The 15,830-nt window shown below is 38.1% G+C and overlaps 1 protein-coding gene across 1 annotated transcript in view; it reads left to right on the top strand.

Moving 5' to 3' along the window:
* The window catches only part of TTBK2 (tau tubulin kinase 2), an 85,808-nt gene extending 71,837 nt beyond the window's left edge, over nucleotides 1-13,971 (top strand). Inside the window, 7 exon segments of the mRNA XM_032689773.1 lie at nucleotides 4,157-4,835; nucleotides 4,838-4,900; nucleotides 4,903-5,118; nucleotides 5,121-5,168; nucleotides 5,171-5,309; nucleotides 5,311-5,421; nucleotides 6,407-13,971. Coding sequence (XP_032545664.1) covers nucleotides 4,157-4,835; nucleotides 4,838-4,900; nucleotides 4,903-5,118; nucleotides 5,121-5,168; nucleotides 5,171-5,309; nucleotides 5,311-5,421; nucleotides 6,407-6,875 — 1,725 coding nt within the window. The 3' untranslated portion in view covers nucleotides 6,876-13,971.
* The last annotated feature ends 1,859 nt before the right edge of the window (nucleotides 13,972-15,830 follow it).

The raw sequence follows: 15,830 nt of genomic DNA, 5'->3' as shown, positions 1-15,830 counted from the left end.
GAAAATTCTCTCTCCAGATGTGGCAAATGATGTGAAGTGTGTTGACAAATGTAAATAAATTTCAGATCAGAGCTGGTTTTTCCTAACCAAGAATTGACATGAGAGAGGTATCACTAGGAAGAGAGAATTTTCATGTAACATATTTGAGCAAAAGAGGATTCAAATGCAATTGCAGCCCTTCTGGAAATGTACCAAGAAGATAAATATCCTCCTGAAAGCAATACCTAAGGTTGTCTTACCTCTGTAAGTTCAGAGGACACCAGAACTGTTCTATTCTAAGAGAAGTCATCCTTTTTCAGATATGTGGAAGACAGCTCTGATGTTTTAATCCTGAGTTCTTTGAATTGACAGCTAGACTAGCTTGTTGAATGAAAAGTTTGGAAAAGGAAATATTTTACATTTCCTTACTTTTGAGATGCATCTGTAGCCCTGGAGAACAAGATATTGAAACAAGCTAAAGACAGAGCTTAATGGACAGCAAAGGCCCAAGTGATCTCTCCAAAATCTGAACCTGTTATTCCAAGGACAATATTGCATTAAAATTTCCTGAACCCACTTTTACCCAGCTTTTAGATCACAATTTCTGAGAGGGCTGATGATTTTTGTCTGACAGGCCAAGATAACTTCCTCTGCCATATGAAAGTAAGTCATTCAGTGTAAGATGAGTCCTTCAACTTGGAGATGTGTTATCTTAAAGCAACTACCTACAGATGTATGGATACCTATGGAACACTTGCCCTGTTTCTAGACCTTTTTTCTTGTTTTTTTTTCTTCAGTTTTATCTGTTTGCAGAGTTCTTGCTAAACTATTTTTGTTTCACGCTCAAGATTTAGGTACTAAATGACCTAATCATGGAAAGGTGCTTTGAAAAAAGAATTCTACTTCCTCTGTTTTTTCTGTAGCTGAACTGATGTTCTTGGATTCTTTCAAAAGAAAGCTTTTGAAGTAAGAAAGCCTTCTCAAACTCAAAAGTGTTTCTTTCAGAGGAAAGAACCTGGACTGAGAATAAGAGATGAGAAGGACTGTTTTGCCAAAACTAAGTAACTGCAGATTGTTTCTTAATGTACCATTTTAATTCAGCAAACATGGATGACTGTATTGGCCCAAACTTGCAAAGAAATCATCAGAGAGACAAAAAGTAGACTCTTGCTGCAGTTCTCAATGGGGTTTTTTTGGGTTTGGTTTGGGGTCCTGGCCTCCATTTCTATCAGTCTCAACTTGGGGCCACAAACACCTTAGGGAAACAAGTATTCAGTTATCTTACAGTTCTACTCTTTTTTTCTTTTTTCCCCTCCCTGGTGCAAAATACGACTTTCTGTAGCCTAACAGCTAATCATTCCAAATTTCTCAAAAATATGATTCCCCATTTTTCAGTTAGGGTCCAAAAACTGCATTAGATGAATTAGAGAGGTTTGGAATACATTATATGGTATAGAAGTAATTTCTTTAACAGAAATAATTATCCTCTCTTTAACTGAGCTTTATGCCTGTGATTCGCGTTTCATGTTTTGTTCTAATGCACTGTTATAATATCTATTCAATATTTGTGTTTGATTGTGGTAAATATGCACCTATAATGATGGAATACAAAGAAAATGCAAAAAAAACCACAGAATCAGTATAAGTGTCAATGGAGCTATTATACACTCATGGGAGATCTGAGGATATCTCCTTCACTATCAGTTCTCATTTCTTATTTTGGAGAGTTGTTCTGTATTTGTAAATGTTGAGTACACAGTATGAATTGTTATGCACCCACCAAAGCTGTACTCTATCGCTTTCCTCTGCAACTGGACAGGAGAGAGGAAATATAACAAAGGGTTCATGGTTTGAGATAAGGTCCAGGAGAGATCACTCACCAAATACCATCACGGGCAAAACAGACTCGAAATGGGGATATTAATTGAATGTATTACTGACAGAATCAGAGCAGGATAATGAGAAATAAAATAAATCTTAAGAACACCTTCCCGTCACCCCTCCTTCCTTCCTGGCTCTGCCTGCTGTCCCCCCGTGTGCAGGGAGGTGGGGAATGGGGGTTATGGTCAGTTCATCACAGGTTGTTCCTGCTGCTGCTCAGAGAGAAGAGTCCTTCTCCTGTTCCAGCGTGGGGTCCCTCCCATGGGAGACAGTCCTTCATGAACTTCTCTAACCTGAGTCCATCCCACAGGCAACAGTTCTCCATTGACTGCTCCAGGGTGGATCACTCTTCCATGGGATGCAGTCCTTCAGGCACAGCCTGCTCTAATGTGTGTCCCCCACAGGGTCACGAGTCCTATCAGGAAAACCTTCTCCATCATGAGAAGTTTCCTTCTTCGGCGCGGGTCTCCTCCAGGGGCTGCAGGTGGATCTCTGCATCCCTGTGATCCCCCATGGGCTGCAGGGACACAGCTGCTGCACCATGGGCTGCACCATGGGCTGCAGGGGAACCTCAGCTCTGGTGCCTGGAGCACCTCCTGCCCCTCTTTCTTCGCTGACCTTGGTGTATACTTTGTTGTTCCCATGTTCTCACTCTGCTCTTCTCTGTTTGCAAATCTGCACAATAACTTTTTTTTCTTCTTAAATATATTATCACAGAGGTGTTACCATCATTTCTGTTGGCCCAGCCTTGGCCAGTGGTGGGTCTGTCTCAGAGCTGTCTGACATTGACTCTGTTAGACATGGGGGAAGCTTCCAGCAGCTTCTCACAGAAACCACCCCTGTAGCCTTCCCACTGTTAAAACCTGGCCATGCAAGTCCAATACATGGGTCCGACAGATGAGCTTGGTTTCTGCCACTCAGTAGTAGCAAGGTACTAGCTCTAACAAAAGCCCATTAAGTTCAGTACCATGTATAATTTCTGCAACAAAGTGGAATGTCTTCTAACAGAGCCGAATCTTAGCAACGCTAGAAATAGACTACCACTAGTTGTGTCTTCTACCAGTAGTGAATCAAGAAAGTGTTTTTAACCAAACCCAGACTCCAGTTTTTTCCAGACTCAACTTTCTGTTGAATACACACTCAAAATGTGTCAAATTTTTGAGGCTAAAGAATAGAAATTAAAAAGGAGATGAACTCTCTGTCCATGTAGAGAAAGATGTAAGGGTAGCCTCTTGATTTTTTTTTTATACTCTTTATACCAAATGACCCCATATAATATGTATAACCAGAGTCTGGGATTCCTCTTCACATGAGAGTGCATTCCTTCCATGTCCATAGAGATAAAACTCCTTTCCCTTTTGTGTGTGCTCTCTCACACTCTGACCTTATGACTCTTACATTTCTGTCTGTGCAGTGGCCTGTCTTCAATGGGGAAGGTGAAGAGCAACTCCATTCCTACTTGATGGCACTAGGGGAAGTGGACTTATGTCCTCAAGTGGGGAGAGACAGGAATGCAGGTTTTCCATTTCCTGGACATATGCTCTAACAATTAAGCTGTGTACTAGAGAAGCACTCATCGTAACCACTGTTTTTTAAGGGGTTTCTGACTCAGTAATGTATAGAAGTTCTAGGAACACTTTATGCATATCTGTTGGATTAGACCCATTAGGGGATTTAGATGTGTGAATATTTAGTTTGTAAATCTCTTAATGACCTTAGGTAAGGAAATGTTCTTACTAGGTTACTTAGTTAAAACTAGGCATAAGCTTCAGTAGGGAAAGTAATAACTAAAATTGAGGTACTCAGAAAGTTTTCTCTGGACAAAAATGTAGGTGTTAGGGGTATGGAATTTCTGAATCTAAACATCATGGTGTTGTCTTCTGTACTTGTCTAAAATATTGTTATGTACTTTTTAAAGATCTTACATTTATATACAACTTATTCTAAGAGTATTCAAACTAATGTAAAATAAATAAAAAACCTGACTATTTGGTTGGATCTCATTTCCAGGGGGCTTACTTGGTAATTGCAGCACTTTTTACTGACATTATGCTTGTTTTTACCTGTTGCATATTTCTGTAATGGGATGATTGACTTTTTTTTTCCTAATTGTCTACATGTATGTTATGAAGTTAGGTATTATTTGAACATTGCAATTCATAGGAATCATTATGTAATGTATCTTGAAGATGTGGAATCAAAAGCATTTTGATTTAAACAACACTCTTTATTTAAAGAGTGTTACCCGTATAACATTGCCAAGTTCCTTATCTTTTTCTTTAATTTTCCAACGCAGATAACAATACCCAGACCTTCAGTGGCATCCACACAGTCTGCTTCGGAGAGCTTTCACTATGGCCACCAGCTGGAGAGAAGAGAGCAGGATGGTCAGTCTGTGGAACACACTGTGGAACTTTCCTCTCCAAAGGAAAGTTTGCCAGGTTTGGTTGTGACAGAAGATGCAATTCCAGCTCGTGCCAGCAGACCAGATTTGGTACTTAATATCAGCCAAGAGGTGCTTGATAGAGAAGGACTTGTCAAAGAAAGTATGAATGTCCTGGACTGTGGCCAAAAGGACCTACTTGAACAACACAGTGGGATACAGGAAGAGAATGAACTTGAAAATATTCCTTTAGGGGAGACTGAGGAAGAAAGGCTTCCAGTGATTTCTGAGGATGGCATTGAAATGCTAAGCAAAGAGCAGAATTCTTCTTTGCCAGGAAACTCAAAATCTGCAGAGGAAGAACCTCTAACAAATACTGAAGCTGCTGAAGAATCAAAACAAAGGCCCGTCTGTTTGGTGCCAAATCAAGATGAGGGTCTGAAGTCAATAGCACCTAAAGCATCAGAATTGTCTCCCTCAAGAATTACTAACGCACATGTTAATAAACAGGCAAACAAAATAGCAACTGTTCAGGAAAATGGTTTTCATTCTGATAAAGAAGAAGTCCATAGCCAAGACTTGAAATGCCACCAAGTGGCCTTACTACTTTTTTGCAGCAGGAGAACAAAAAAGAGAAAAATTCTCCCAGAAATGGAGAGTATTCCACTGCATTTCAGAAAATGAGAATTCTTACCGATCCAAGAAGGACTCAGTTAAGTCTCCTTTTGTATTCAGGCAGAGCCGAATCCCAGTTTTAGCACAAGAGATAGACTCAATGTCAGATTCCTCTTCTGTTTCAGCAAAGGAAAAGCTTCTTCTAAAAAAGGCCCATCAGACAGACTTGGTGAAATTACTTATGGAAAAGAGACAGCTCAAATCTTCCTTGGTGACCTCTCAAGTGCCTCTGATAAGTCACTGGAGGAAAAATGGCTGCTGCTCCAGTACCATTTTCTGAGGATGATGTCTTAGCTTCATTTTCTAGATTGACACTGGACTCTCATTTCAGCAAGCAGAATGAAGATAGCTCTTTATCTCCAAGCAGTCCTCAGTCTAGAAAAGCAAGATTCAAGGCCAGTGTCCTGGGCAACCACTGATCAAGTCACTGGTTCAACTTCATCTCAGTTCTTTCCTCGGCCACCACCAGGAAAACCGCCTACTAGACCTGGGGTAGAAGCTAGGTAATGCAGAGAAAATAGAAATAGGTTTTCAGGTTGGAAATGGATTTGAGCTAGACTGCAGTTACTGTGCTGTATGTAATCCTGTAGAAGTTCTATCCTTTAACAAATTTTTTAAAAAATGCTGGGTTTCAATTCTCTGAGAAATCTCACATTGTTGAAGAATGAATGAGAAGAAGTTATTACACAAGAATGACCCTGCTTCACCTTAAACCTTATACACCAAGATGTGTATTCAATATTTTGAAACCTGACAATCTATAACTAAATCTTTACACTTTAAGAGGGATCACTTTTATGGAACTGCTGATTATTCACAAACCCATAGAAATTTTAATAGGATCTGTTGTAGCCAGCCCCCTTGAAAATTAATCTTTTCTTAATGTAGACATTTTAAGTATTTGGGTCTGGAGCCACCAGTATTGAGTCAATTAGCTATGCTTAGATCATGGCTAAGTAAAAACAACTAATTAAAGGAGGGCAGAGTGAATACTAGAAGAAACCGCCTTTGGCACTTCTATATACAGACAACCACGATCTAGTTTCTTCAGTGCCTACATTCCCAGGACAAGAATTTTGGCACAGTGGTGCAAAATCCTTTGAAGGAAGTTGTGATGTGCCGTGTCATCCCTTAAAATTGTGTATAATAGTGTACCGATGGTGTGCAGGCATGGATGTACCCCTCTGTAAAAAAGGTGGTAAGCACTGCTCTTCAGTGCACTACTTCCAGCACCACCAGGAAATTTCAGTTATCCTGTAAACACAGAGGCTGTTTATGTGAGTGAGTTTATGTAAATATAAATAGTGTGTTGATCTGAACAACACAGAAACCAAAGCCTAGATGCAAACACCTCTACCTTACAGGAAAGTTCAGCTTCACATGTCTCTTCTGCAATGCAAGCTCACCTTTGTTTCTAGTGATACTGTGTTTCTATTTGAACTTTGAATAGGTGGAAACAGAAATAATCTTTCTTCATTTCTTCTTAAGGTTACGCAGATACAGAGTCCTAGGGAGTAGCAGCTCGGACTCAGATCTTATCTCTCGTCTGGCTCAAATCCTACAGAATGGATCTCAAAGACCGAGGAGTTCTACCCAGTCTAAGAGTCCAGGATCTCCACATAGTCCAAAAACACCACCCAAGAGCCCTGTCATCCCCCGACGCAGTCCCAGTGCCTCCCCTAGGAGCTCTTCTTTACCCCGTACTGCCAGTTCTTCTCCGTCCAGGGCTGGGAGATCCCATCATGATCAGAGGAGTTCATCCCCACATCTTGGGAGGAGTAAATCACCTCCTAGCCATTCAGGCTCCTCATCTTCAAGGAGATCTTGCCAACAAGAGCACTGCTGCAACAAACCAAGCAAGAATGGTCTGAAAGGGTCTGGCAGTTCCTTCCACCATTCCCCAAATACTAAGACTCCCACAGGAAAGAGCAAATCAACCACTAAGCTTAGCAGATAGGAACTGGGCCTCAACAGGTATAAAGTCTCCTCCTAAATCTGATGCATGTTGTGTCCTGTGTACTGTGTATTAAAAAAATTAATCAAAAAAGTATATTAAAAAAAAAAAGGTGTTGAATCTGCACATTTTAAAGAAAGTAAACATTGTAAACTATTCATAAGAAATCATTCTGTGTAAATAAGTGGCCAGGACTTTGCCTAAGAGCAGGCAGCAAGCAGATCCACAAGAGGGGGAAGTAGAGGCCAGAAAAAGAATGACTAGATAGTCGAAGAGGTGCAATGTGTTAGAGTAAAAAAATATCGTCAAGGGTGAGTGTTTAAAAAGGGTATTTACCTTGATGTGTTTTGTTACCTAGTTAGAAGATTTGGCCTAATTATTTAAGGCCTTACATACTCAAGAGTATGTAAGAAAACCTGAAATGATTATTCCCCAAACGATGTCATCACTCAGGAGATAAGTTCTGCTCAAGCATGGCTTTGCAGTTTTAAAAAAGCACACAGAAGATTATAGTATTTGTCCCTTATAAATTTTTTTCATTTTGAGCTGCACTCATCTCTTGAGTCACTCAGTGCTCATCTTATCCACTATCTATCATGGCACGGATTTTTTACTTAAGGAAGTATCATATACCTTGTCCCTTTTAGCACTGATGACATTAAAAATTACTAACATTTGCCAAAATGTTTTTGTATCTATATTATTTAGAAATTTCCTTATTAGTAATCAGGATCCAAGAAGCTAATTCTCATTTCTACAGATACAGTTCTTTGGAGTCATAGTGGAGTTCTACATTCGGTAGAAAAGCATTCCTGTCCAGGAAATGAGAGAAAAAGAGATGTATGCACTTCACTGGATGTTGCAGATTTACAAGAAAATGCAATGTAAGTTGGAAAATAAGTTAGAAAATTGAAGTACCTATTTTTTCAACCTTTAATTCAACTGAAAAAAAGAACCTTTATTTTTGCTGGCTTTTGTTTTTTCCATTAGTTATGGGTCACCTAAACCACAGATCCTACCATGCAAAGACAACTACCAACCAAGATTTGGTTTTTTTGATAATTTATTTTCTAAAATCATGAGAGATGAAACAGAGATAAGGAGATGTTACTTTGTGAACTTACTAGGTTATAGGTGACAGAACTATACTTAACACCCTTACAAAATCTAGTCAGAGAATATCAGTCATCAAAGCAAATAGAAAGAAATCTGAAATATTTTTTATGGTTGGATTCTCGTAATTTTTTTTTGCCTAAATGTTGTCTTGATCAAGCTTTGTTGACACTCAGTAAAGTCCATAGTGTGTAATTCCTCCAACTTTATTGGAGGACGACCTCTTGTACTCTACAGGATCTCTGTAGAGAATGAAAAGGCATGGTACCTTTTGCTATATTCAGAAAAGAATAATGGGTTAGAATAATAACACACAAGAATGCAAGCCTGAGAAAGATTGCAGCCATCTCTCCCTAATTGTTCCTGTTGTGGGGACACTGGGTGCATAGGAGACTTGTCAGTTACTGATCTGCTTGCTGTAGTCATATGCCTCTCCAGCCAGCAGCTGTGCTTTTTTATTTAACCTCTGCCAAATGAATACCTTTGGATTAAAAGGGAATATTTTGTCTCTGAGCTAACACATTCTAATGCTGCATTAAAGCTGCCCTAAAGCTGCACTGAATTTCACTTGCTTTGTCAGACTGTGTTGGTTTTTTTCCTCCTTTCTTACTATGAGTATGTAATATTGTTTCCCATACGTTATGTAGCACAGTGGGGAACCTTAATTTCATTCAGGTTTCAAGCACTACAGATGAATGCAATAGGTTAGGGTATACCTGCTTTTTCTGAAGAAACTGTACCATTGGAAAGTCATATTCCTTTGTATTATATTGTATAATAGGTGCTATACCAATAATTGCATGTCCTCATGGTAAATTATATAATATAAATATTTAATATATACATATATGTATATGCTTATATATATGCATTCTTTCTCATTTTCATTTGTAATTTATGGACCACAAATCATACAGTTCCCTTTCTGTTAGTTCCTGTGTACTTAAAATCTTCTATTTCCCCCAAAAAAATTCTGGAATGCACAAATTCTAATAGCCTTTATACCTTGGTACAAGGACTGAAGGGACTGCTAGTTTCTCAACCAGCCGATGATTTTGTCTTACAGCTTGCTTTTATTCTTTTGTAATTTTATGTGTGCATTTGCCTATGGAACAAGAACAAAGACTCAAAGGTATTTTATTTTTTATTACAAGTAGGTCTTGTGGTTACTCATTTTTATTTCATAATGTGAGTTCTTAATGTGAATACTTGTCATATAGGAACAGACACTCAATGAATATCTAACAGATGAATGTGACAACAAATTCCATCTTTTTTTTCCCCGTTTTCCACGGTGGTATACCGTCAGAAGGAATTTGGACACATTGTGATGGTTTGCCCTGGGCACTGCTGGAATTATTTGTTAAGGTGGTGTGGGCAGCCCATGATTATTTTTCCTATTTTTGAAAAGCATTTATTATGGTCTTCTAAGCTTATTCCTACATTAACATGGTCAGTTTTAGTCAGTACCAACTTTATGCATCCTTGCCTGAAATGCTGAAGTTGAGGTGTTTATATTTTCTCTCTAGTGTAGCAGGATCCAGAAACAGGTAAATACTTTGCGGCTGAGAAAGAATATACACCGAAGTTTTGGGTTTTTTTTTGTGTTGTCTTCAAAGTACAGGCTTGTCCATTGTTAGACATGACTATGTAAAATAAATCAATGCTGTAGAATTCACTTGTACTTGAAACTACTTGCCAATGTAAAAATAGTAAACTATGCCAAAACAGAGAAAAAGATATCAGTCGCAATGATGACCCAGGCTTCTTTTGGTGCAGAAAAAGGTAAAAGGACTGTATATCCCCAGTTGCTTTTTTGCTGTGGATTCACAGGATTTAACGAGGAAAATCATGCAGATATGAATGGAGGAGCGATTCTGAATAACTTATATTGAACTACCTGCTCTTCTTGAGTTTTTTACTGCTTGATACCCTCCCCTCAAAAGTTTACAGAATTGCTTACTATATAGTCTAAGGTAGAAATCACTTACTCTAGTTAGGTAATGGTCAGCTGATCAACTCATACATAATATTAGCTTAATATTCTAGAGAGCCTGTGTAATCATTAAGGACTCTGTAAGCTTAAATATTTGAATATCCAACTGCAGAAAAACACCAATGTACATGTGTGTGGCCCTTATGCAGCGTGTGTATGAATGGTTTATGAAGGAGTTTCCACAGCACATTTTCAGGGACGGGGAAGATTTTTCTCCATAGTATAAAATGATCACAGTTACTCTGCGTAGTGCATAGAAGCTTACATAGGGATATTGTCTGGGAAACAAGAAAATTCAAGGAGCTGTTGCTTTGTCCTCTTCAAGCCTCCATTTCTTTGGAGGGCAGTGCAGTGGAGCCATGACATGTAGCAGATACAGATGCTGCACACACATTTCCTCTTTATGGTGTTTCCTGTGTTGTGGCCAGCACTTTGGGGCATTTTTTAGAGAAACTGAGGCATGAAGCCTTTAAAACTACCAATAGAACTTGAAATCACTGGACATTTCACACAGACCTTTGTGCTGTAGTATTGCGTGATAAAATCAATCTAAGTTGCAATCTTAAAAATATGTATTAATATTAATTAACCTCCTTATTAATTGCAAATGCCAGTTACTACTTAGGTAAAACCATCTAAAGTAATAGATAGTATGATACAGTAAAGCGATGCTGGCAAGTTGTATGATTGCTAGGCACCTATCTACTACTTGAGCAGGATTGATAAGCATAGTAATTTTCACTGCCTCAAGGCAGGAACAATATGAAGTCTTAACTGCTAGTTATATATAATTATACAGGAGGCAAACCCCTGCGGAGTGACACAAGGCATTCATTATAGCCACCAGCCACGTCCTGTCTGGGAAATCTGGACATATTCTTACCTTGAAGTCTGCAGTTTGTGATCAAGCTTTCTTGCATACCTCACTAAACAGTCTTGATGTACAGGGGAGAATCTGGTCTATATATTAAAGATAGCTTGAAATATTTTCATGTGAAAAAGACTTGCAAGAGCTCTATCATCTATGATTGTAGTAGTAGACGTTAACTACAGCTGGGAAAACACAATTTTGATTTATATATATATAAAAATACACATTTTTACATAAGTGTATCTACATATACACTTATATAGATACTGTATATTATATAGAACTATATATATACATACATACATATGTGTGTATATACATATAGATAGAAAACAGTGTCAGCTATTCCATCTGTTTACTGAATTCATTTCCAGAGTGAGACGAGGCATGTTTTGCTTTGATTTACTCTGGTCTCCTCGTCCTCTACTACAATTTCCTAATGATGCCCTAATTCCTGATTCTGTGTCTTTTCGTATTACAAGGCCTGATTCTATAGTCCTGCTTGGGCAAAACTCCTTTAAGTCCTTCTTATTGCAATAACATTTTGCAACAGTTGAGTCTAATGCTTCTAAAAAAAATTTTCATTTTCTTTCATGAGAATGTAGATAAGCCAGACTTACAGTATAGGTCTTTTTCTTGTAAACAGAATTTTTCCGTAAAGAATTGGACATATCTATGGAACACTAAGAAACATAATTCTGGTAAGAAGAAACAGATTATTCCAGTTTCTTTAAAGGGTCTAGTGACAAACTAAGGATATGTGCCTCCAATTTTTATTTGTATGTTAAATGAGAGAGTAATTTTCTGAAAAGGAATGGGAGAATAAAAGAGAGCACAAAGTCAAACAGGTTTCTAATTATAGGCCTAGAATATATTAATTTTTTTATGCAGGGCTGATCCTGTGAGGTGATGAGAGCCATGTCTGTCTTGTCATTTTAAGTGAGCAAAGCTCTGGTTAGGTTGACAAACACCATGATTCCCTATGGTGTGTTCTCTGTATGCTTTTTCCACTGTTAGGAGCAGTCATAGAACTGTCAGCTATATAAATGAAAGCTTTGGCAATTATCCATGATTCCTTTCTTCAACTGGTAAAAGCTTTGGATGCTCATTGGATGGTGAACATGGCAGTGCTAGGTTAGTGGTTGAACTTGGATTTTGGAGGTGTTTTCCAGGCTTGAGGATTCTATGATTCCTGTTTCTGAAACTTGTGGAACAGGGCATAATATTTTTATTCTACTTCTTTTAGCTAATCAAGTAGGCAGTGAACTGGAAGGCTTTGTTTGCTGTTTTCCTTTTGGCTCAAATGTCATTGCTTGTAATTATTACAATTTTCAATAACCATGACCACCGGCAAAAGGAAGTGAGGTTCAATGCTTTGACTACATGTAATACACAGGCACAGGTCATACATTTTTTAGCTAATACATGCAAATCCCATAAACATGCACCTCACACAAGAATACCTCAGGTGTCTGCTGGAAGCCAGTCTTCCTTTTCCCTACATATAGCATTTGTGAAAGAGAAATTATATAGAAGTCAGCCTGGATTATGTAATAATTGTCTGGAATTATCCTAAGACATAGTCAAATGCCAGAAAGTTTTATCACTCATTTTCATGTGGTTTAAATAATCATGTTTAAATATTCATCTTTGGGGTTTTTTTTGTTTGGTAATTTTTGTAGTTTTTTAAGAATAATTCACAGGAGTCCATTGTTTCAAAGACTAATATATTTAACTTGGCAATTACTCTCGCCATCCAGGTTTGAACATGTAGGCTGATTTTACTCTCCATTGATGGTAACACATTCTTTCTTAACAGTAACAGTGACAAACCCAAATGTTAGCATATGTCATTCATGTATTTTGCTTCTGTTCCTCCTCTACATTAAGAGCTTGGATCCTTGGGAAGTCTTGCTGTTCTGTGCAGGTGAAATTTCATTAAAATTAGTATAGGGTCCTGTTTTGTTGAGGCTTCTTCCCCGATTAGGGGCTGAAAGGATAAACTCACTTATTTTTTTTGTTATTATTATGACATGACATGCCTTTTGATCTCTACCTTTTCTGTATTACTGCTGAGAGCCTGCTTTGGCCAAGAGTATGATGTGGTTTCTTCGAAAACAATACCACAAGTGTGCTACTCAAGTGAAGTGCTGATCATCAACAAGTGTCTGTGGGAATTCAGCTGGAATTAATTAATGTTGTTTTGAGATCACTTGATCTTTGACCTAACTTTTATGTAAAGGACTTATAGTAACAGCAGAATAGCTTGCTCCAAAAGATGCAGTGTAATTAGTTTGGTCTGCCTGACTTCCAAATCCTTTTAACGTATATCTGCTGCACGGCAGGCAAGGTCATAAAGGTTTGACACAAAGTGAGGGTGGGGGTTTTTTTGGCTATTTCACATCTTTTTCCTCTGACTGGAGATCTGGATTGTTGCCAAGCACCCTTCTCTGCATCCTCTTTGCTTTTGTTGGCTAGAAAGCAAGATTGGAAATTCTTCCCCAACTTTTTACTTTCTTTCTACAGAGTCAGCCCAGAGAGAAGTTGTAGTGCTTGTGCTAACAGATGCCAATTTCCAAATGCTTTCCTATGAATATCCAATCTAGTAAATTATGAAAATCACCAGCAATGCCTTCCGACAAGTGCTGACTTTTTGAAGCTGCAAACCAACGGCTGCTAATCTAAAATCTCTGGGCAATACACATAGAATGAAATCTGTGTATGAATTAAAATACAATGTTGTCACCCCATAAGAAATCAAGTATGCAACAATAAAGTCTGCAGCATGATTAATTAAGTGGAAAGTAGTTTCCAAGGTAATTTTTTACCATTGAGGAAGACAAATGATGAGTCCTTCAAATTCTCTTGCTCAGTAATTGCAGTTCTCTCCCCTCTTTGGAAATCTTCTAAGCCATTCTTTTAATTTAAGTTTGCTCAGGCACCCAAGCATAAAGAGGTTAATGCCCTTGTAATGGTCATTTGTACATAAAGTTGTAATTATTTATTTTCTCATTTGTACCATATCAAGGCTTTGTACAATGTTTAAGTTTTGTTTTCAAATTATTTGTATTTTATTTTATAAACTGGTTCTAAATAAAATATTCATTCAGCATGCAAAACTTCAATTCCTAATTGTGTTGTATAATGACTCATTAATTTATAAAGCTTCAGTTGAGGTTTTTTTCAATTTTTTTTACTATTGTAATTCAATGGAGAAAGTACTTTGGCAATGATTATTTTTTTTCTCTGTTACAAGAAAGCAAAAATCAAGCATGTGTTGGTACTACTGCAGCATCAATAGATGTTCATATTGCAAATCAGAATGATTGGATCAATGATTGGAAGTATAACTGATTTAGTAGGTTCCTGTGTTGCATATCAATAAGAACAGAAAAACCCAGGTGGCCTCCTCAGAATCTTCTCTTTCTATTTGCTCTTGCTCTTATCCCTTCTGTCTGTATTCATTTAAACAATAAATGATTGGCACATCTAGATCAGGTCAATTTCAGTAACAATATGGTGGTTCTGAAAAGCCAGCTGGTGCTGGCTTTTTTTTCTTCAAAATTGTAGTTTTTTTATTTAGTCAGAGTCCACTATAATTGACTTCTTTTGGTGATAATCGGGTGTCTGGATGTAGTCACTAAGCTTTTACAGCCTCTTGAGGAGACCTGTACAATACACTTAAGTGGCAGATAGCAGAGAAATGAGTGAGTGGAAGTTGTTACTGAATCTGAGAACCTCGTGGTATGGGGAAATGCACTGATAAGCTACCAGTTGCTCTAGTTTCCTCCAAGACCTTTTATTTATCTCTTCTAGTAAAATTAGGTAAAAGTAGAGTGCAATATCATCACAATTTATATTTGTGGTTTGTGTGCCTGCAGGTCTCAGTCCTGTGCTGTGGCAAATATTGCCTGCTTGTTGCACAGCAGAACAAGTTTTTTAGGCAAGTCCAGAAGAATTGGAGAAAATTTTCTGGATAGATTTCTCAGTATTACCACTGCTATGCCTTGTATGTAAGACAAATTAAAAGCAATCTCTGCCTTTGTTCACATCAATGGCAGTATTTTCACTAAGGTTCATGATCAGGTCTTAGCCCTTGTCATTTATACAAATAGCTTAAATAGCTTCACACAAGAGGAAATACATTGGGGAATTCATTACTCAGTAACAGTCCAAGAAAGTGATGTTTCACACTTGTGTTAAGAGCAGCCAGAAACTTAATGTGATGGCTTTTGGATGTTGTGTGCTTTCGGTGCCTCTAACAGAATCATCACTTGATCACAGAAAGGGTGTGTAAAGAACATAGCAAACCAGCTGTATTAACTGGAAGCTGAAAAGAACAAATTTGTGCACTCTGTAGTGGCAAGAGGTAGCTCAGTTTATTTTCCTTGTTTAAAATATGTAAATCGGATCATACCAGAAATGGAAGAGTGATTTTGGTCTGGCTCCAGTATACATTAGCGGTACAACTGACAGACTGGGAAAGAAGCAAGATTGGAACAAAGGTGCTGTGGCAGATTGATGTTGAGGTCTGGTCATTGTCTGCCCACTGAAGTGTCTTTTGGCATTGCCTGGCTTGTCTTTGATACACAGGAGATTCAATCTGCCGATTCTGCTCTTAGGATCTTGCTGAACTTTTCTGTACTTGCACTGTAGCTCATTTAAATCAGTACTCGAACATGAGAAAGCCATGTAGCAGACACACCTCAACTCTCCCTACAAATGCTGTAGTATTGTGACATTCAGAATTGACAGTTGCAAAAAGAATTGAAACATCAACAGAAAGACAAGTAAGAATTGTCACCTGGACAAAGTCAAACTGCTGCCCAGAAGGACCAGGTAATGTTTAGATCACATTTTGTTAATCTGCCTGGAATGTCATGGTAGCATTAATTTGCTTCTTTGTCCATGAAAACAAAATGCAGAAGACCCTGCTCCAGAGAGTACATTTGTACTGTTGGGGGAGAAATAATGCTTC

This window comes from Chiroxiphia lanceolata, chromosome 6, assembly GCF_009829145.1.
Source record: "Chiroxiphia lanceolata isolate bChiLan1 chromosome 6, bChiLan1.pri, whole genome shotgun sequence".
Classification (NCBI taxonomy): domain Eukaryota; kingdom Metazoa; phylum Chordata; class Aves; order Passeriformes; family Pipridae; genus Chiroxiphia; species Chiroxiphia lanceolata.
The sequence above is the reverse complement of the archived record's forward strand: the minus strand, read 5'-3'. Positions and strand labels throughout refer to the sequence as shown.